Below are 6,000 nucleotides of genomic sequence, written 5' to 3'. Positions count from 1 at the left end.
GCCTCCCTTCCTCCTTATTGCCTCATCTACCAACTCACTCCACCGCTTGTTTGAGGACTGGGATGGAGGATGAGGCAACATGGAGGAGGGAGGAATGGGGTAGAGAAGGATGCGGGTAGGGGGCAGAAGGCAGCAGAGGGGACAGAGGGAGCAAAAAGTAAAAAATTATTTTAAAAAAGCACATTAGTGCTGGCTGCTTCAGAACACAGTAACAAAATCCACATTAGCGCTGGGTGCGTTATAGCGCTTTATAAAAAATAGAGATTTTTAGCCATGCTGCTTTAGAGCCTGACTACAAGTTATTCTTAAAGCCGATAGCTCTCATTAATGAGAACAAATAGCTTTTCCAAATCTTGTTTTTATTTCCTAGCAAAATGTAACCATTAGAATGTTACAGAAAACAATAACGCAAAAAAGTAAGCAATATTGACGTTTTATTTCAACTTCCAGTAGAGAAGACTTGCTAGTTTTGGAATAAAAGTACTTCCAACAAAGTCCTACAGCTTAACTGTGGATATAAAAGAGTAGCGGAAGAACAAAAATATTTAGTACAAAAAAAGTAAAAACATTATTTCTAAAAAAGTTCGACATTTATTTCAACAGAAGTTTAACTCCTGAAACCTTTAAACAGTATGTTTGGCAAAACAACAGTTGTCTTAGAAACTAAATGTTTTTTGTGTGCTGTAAACTGCATAAAACTGCTTATATACTGAAACATTTTACACAATTTCATTTGAAATGTAATCTATTAAATTTAAGGACCGCAGAAACGGACATGTTCCCTAATCAGTCACATGAGTGCTTTCAAGCAGCATGACTGCTTTAAAGGGACAATAGATTGTTATTTAACAGAGAGAAAAAATTACACACGATCAACAAATAAAATGCATAGCATATCTCAAACCTTCTTTTGATCCACAAAGCTGTGCTTAAACAATATTCTACGAGTTTCAACCCATCAAATACATCTAGATTCGGTCTATTCTACTGATAAACATCCAAAAAACACTGTACATATAATTAGCAGAGATAATACCTATTTTCGGGACAGCAGTAGTGTCAGTACACACTTTTGGAAAGGTTAAATTCATCAAGCTAAAACATGTTTTTCTTTAGGAACAGCATCTATTACTAGTTTTAAAACAGTCTGGAAAACTTCATGAAACATAAGCAAGCATCTCGTTCAGCCTTAAGACCACCATTCATATGGGGGAACAAGGGGGTGTACCTACCCCCAGAAATTGAGACAAACAAATTCCGAACATGTAAAATGTGACCTCAAAGTGCCAGATACGTGGGTCTGTAAAAAACACCCATTTTTAACAGGTAACTTTTTTGGGGTTTGAATTTTTTTTTCCTAGTTCTAACCAAATTCACACAACATCCTACTACATTAAAATGCTTCGCTGATCATTATCCCCCCTCCGCCCCCCCCAAAATAACTTTACAAACGTAAAATGTTCATGAAGCCAAAAGAACGTAACACAGGGCTGTAGAGTTGTTGTCAACCCTTCGATTCTAGCAGTTGGTCACTAAAGTCAAGTATCTTTGAGGCCTTCTTCGAGCCTCCCCCAATTTACAATGTCTTCCAACTTGCACATCCTTCAAGTACATGCAAGGCGTACTAGGTTCCAGAGGCCATCACTGAGGAATCCATTAAGACACAGATGAAATAGGGTTGTGAGGAGAACCCATTTGTGTGAGTACTTTATCCAGCCACTGTAAGGGACCGTGAAGATGTATCTCAATCCAGCAGGGGGTGCTTGTGACGTCCTGTCGATGGTACTCAGCACCCCAACCCTGGAAAACAAAATTACGAGAAGTGAGAAATATTTCTCTACAGGAAAGCTCCAATTAGGTTTTAAGTGTAATGCTAACCTTATGATGGGCTAAACTTCTCAATGACATCAAGATACAGAAGACCTATCCGACAAAGGGTGAGGTTTATGCTTAACAGGGGCTATGGAACATCTACAACATATTCATCACTAACCACAGATGAATTGCGCGCATTTTTAGCCACAGACCTATGACGTCAGCAGCAGGCACCAGTCATGATACTGTAGAACACTTAAGCTCAGCTTTTGTATTTGAGATTTATTCCACCTAGGGGTGATCGGAATTGCTTGGGTGAAGGCACTAGTGCCCCGACATTGGTATTTTAGGCACATTCAAATATGTTACCAACCGAAAGTTCATGATGGGACCTTTGTAAAATGAATATACATACCAGTATGGGACCCTAAAGTATGTCATTTACAAACTATGAACAGCAGATTACAGAGTGAAATAAAGATAATAAAACTCAGTGAGCACTGTACTTCTCATTCCACTGCCAATGGGATGGATATTTTGTGTACAATTTGTCCGATTGATTTTTTATGAAAGCTGCAAAACGGCCACAAAATTGGAATTATTAGGAAAAGTGAGAGGGGGGTTAAGCAGGGGACAGGACGGCGGGGGTGCAAGCAAAACTGTACGGGAGGTATAGATATTGCAAAATGCATGGCTTTTCAGTGGATAATGTGAACAAATTCCACACGTTTCTCAGTGACTTACACAAGAAGCTTTTGTGCACACATGCCTGCACACAATCAGCACCATAGCAGAAGTATATAAGTTCCCTAACATGCATGGATCCTTCAAAGGATGCGGTGTCTGTAAGACAGCTTGCACGAGCAGGAAAAGAAGCCCATCACAAATTATTTCATTGTGGGTCTGCTCACACATATACTGTAATACTGCTGAATGAATGAATGAACTAGGATTTATAAGGCGCAAACTTAGCCCGAGGGCATCAAGGCGCATCAAGATGGTGCAGCTGAATGAGATGTAGAACATGTGTCGGCTACAGGTAGGCTTCTGTGTATAGCCAGGTCTTCAAGGCTTTACGGAAGAATGCGAGAGATGCCTGGCCCTTGAGCTCAGCGGGAAGCATGTTCCACAGTTTCGGGGCAAGGGAGAAAAAGGCCCTCCCTCCCCATCTGGCCTTAGCAGATCGAGGAACAGACAAAAGGTTCTTGTTGGCAGAGCGCTATGCCCTGCTAGGAGCATAGACGGACACAAGGGACCGGATGTCTTCTGCTCCAGACCCATATAGGGCACAGTGGGTAAGGCATAGAACCTTAAAGTTTATCCTAGCCTGCATGGTGCTAAAGACCCACACAATAAATGTCCCTCTAGTGGAGTGCATTCCTTTTTCCAACAATAGAAATCTCCTTTTATCGCCTGTAGTTATGAAATTGTGCTCAAACAGCTGGTTTGCGAGTGACATCGAGTGGATTCTGGTGCTGAATACCACCTTCATTGGCTTGCTTTAACCAGGTGAGCGCAGATGCCTTTTAAGGGGTAAAAGCTCCGTCAATATCCTTCCCAGGAGGCAATCTGCGCTTTAGAGGACTGCCTGCTGAGCCAGAGCATTAGAGGTGGTTAAGACTTTGTGCACAGCAAAGAGAATCTTGCATCTATCCAGTCAAAATCATAGAGGTTTATTTCAGCACCCAAGGATTGTGGGGAAAAAAGGTCTGGTGGCCCAGTGGACTGATGCATCACTTCAGGAATCTGTGTGAGACCTAATGGCCACAGTGCCAAGAGACCCAAGGGAAATGTGCGCCTTACAAATGCACTTTATGTTCCACACTTGTTATGTTATTGGGTGAGGGGCAGGGAGAATTACTAGCTCATACAGAAATCTGAAAACACGGTCTAAAAATTTAGAGAGCGCGATTTCTTCACTATACAGTGTTGTTCAGCCGAAAAGGATTGCAAAGTGATGGAGCTTGAATATTTAAGAAAGATTTTGCTTGGTCAAATCCTGTTCATCGTGTGAATTACTAAAACATACTTCAAAGTAAACAGGACTAATATTGTGTCTCATTAAAGACAGAGTTCTAAAACTGCATTGTAAAAGAATGCAGAAGGGTGGCAAACTGGTGAAACTGAGATTTACGAAAGACAGAACAGAAAAACTACATGTGTGTTATGATAATGTGAAAGATAATAGCGTAGTGTTTAATTTCTAGTAGAATAGGATTCGAAAAGATCTCAATAGAAAATGCGTTTTGCTACGTTTTCTTAAATGTAAATCTGAAACTGCAAAGAGAAACTAAACTGATTGTTTATTAATGAAATATGATTAGACTATGTTTATGAAAACAATATAAAGGTAGTTATATCAGATTTCTTATGCGATTAGGTTTTCTTTAAGTGTTTTAAGGTTAACACTCTTCTGATTTTCCATGTAGGCCTAAAAAATGTATTGTGTCTTTCCACACAGGGCTTAGAGAAATGTATTTTGTCTTAATCATTTCCTCTGAAATAGGATAAAATGTTGACTTAGTTTGCTTTAGTTACAAGTATAATCACTAAAGTTCCTTCTTACAGTCTGAATATTCTCTCTCTGAGTAATTGTGTCAAAATTTGTTGCAAGCCAACTCGGAAGCGAGAGCGTGGACATGTTGAGTTGCAAATGTATTTCCAACTTCCGAGGTGAAATTAAATATTGTACATTCTTAGAAAACTGAAGAAAGGAAAACAAAGGTATTACGTGTAGGTTCCGGATGATTTGGGCTGGAGAATGATCATTCCATGATCCCACCATGGATCCCAACCGATAGAATATTGGAACCTGTGCAAACGGCTATATTTGTGAACAATTTGAGGTATAAAAACTTTGTGGGAAAAAGTATGTGAGCAGCTATTAACTTACAATTCTTGGGCATGACATGCTGTCGGTCCAAACTGACTATCCTGAACAGAACTCTCCTGATTTCCCCTGCACTTCCTTGGTTGGCGAAGTTGAGCAGGTTATACCTTTTGGCTGAAGGGTTCATTATTCTAGACTATTGCATGCTGTGCATTTAGTCCATCTTGCGTCTAAGTTCTGATATTCTACATCAGAACTTTGGTTCGTATTATTCCTGAAATTGCATACTAAATTGCACCGCGGGGGAATTCCAGCCGCGTTCAAGGGGTTAAGCTTATGAGTTTGTTTGCTTATTGATGAATATTATTCACAAGTATTGATTATTGAAGTAATGTTGTTAGATAGGCATTTCTTCATTACAGGTCCTCATGCAGGAATGGCTTCTGTCTCTAATTATCGGAGTCCCTGTTAGCTCTTACAAAGATCTATCAGAGGACCTCATGAATTGTAAGTGGTTGTAGAGTTTCAATGGGCCCGAACTCTATGTTGTTGTGAATATTACTGAGGTAGGAGTTTATAGTGTGATGGGTAATCTGTGTCTGTGGCCCAAAAAAGTTACAACACTTCTGCTGGATCAGTTTTCTGGTAGCATAATCCAATGGTTTATTTGACTAAATACACTAGGTAATGAAGAAACGGAGTTGACATTGACAGATCAGACATTCGTACCTTTATGTTCTATGTTGTTTTCCGTTGTTGACCTTAATGGAAGTAACGGGTCCGTCGTTAGCCTAAGATCTCGGGATAACGCCTAAGGGTGGGTCTTAGTGTGGCGTACCCCAAGTGTGTTGTCTGCTGTGGAAGTGATGCTGTGCAAAGAGGTTTTGCTAGTGCTAACGTAGGGAATCTTGAAGTATGACAAGTGAGGATTTTTGAGGTTGCTTCAGAAGGCGCATCTAGAGAACTCTTGAAGATTTTAATTTAAGTGAGGGCGAAATGGCGCTGGCCGATGTTTTGCTGGAAGCAAAAGAAATTCTTTGATTGCGTGGTTCTATCTTTATATTCATTTTAGGTGAGCAGACCAGTTGTTTTATGTTGTTTTGTTATAGACTGAGAAAAACATTGACGCTGACTTAAAGTAACCATTTCTCTGCAGACTAGAAGTAGTTAACACTAAGGAATGAGTTGCAAATGATACCTCAGGTTCTACCTTGTTGGCCCAGAACCCCTGATCCACCATCACATCTTTGGAGATTGGGACACAAAGAGAGGCAATTCTTCTGGGCCCAATATAGAGCTAAGTGAGAGTGTAGTTGGTGCATCCAAGGTCAGCATGAAGGTACACCTGGACGCAG

The 6,000-nt window shown here is 40.3% G+C and overlaps 1 protein-coding gene across 3 annotated transcripts in view; it reads right to left on the bottom strand.

The window, feature by feature from the left end:
* Window positions 1-417: 417 nt before the first annotated feature.
* Window positions 418-6,000, bottom strand: part of SMAD1 (SMAD family member 1) — a 258,254-nt gene continuing 252,671 nt past the window's right edge. For all 3 annotated transcript variants that reach the window (XM_078676885.1, XM_078676884.1, XM_078676886.1), the window contains one exon: window positions 418-1,800. In XM_078676885.1, the coding sequence (XP_078533011.1) occupies window positions 1,657-1,800 (144 nt within the window). In that variant the 3' untranslated portion in view covers window positions 418-1,656. The remainder of the gene's footprint in view (window positions 1,801-6,000) is intronic.

This window comes from Lissotriton helveticus, chromosome 2_1 (assembly GCF_964261635.1).
Source record: "Lissotriton helveticus chromosome 2_1, aLisHel1.1, whole genome shotgun sequence".
NCBI lineage: Eukaryota > Metazoa > Chordata > Amphibia > Caudata > Salamandridae > Lissotriton > Lissotriton helveticus.
Note: the sequence above shows the minus strand (reverse complement) of the source record. Positions and strands in the feature narration are given on the sequence as shown.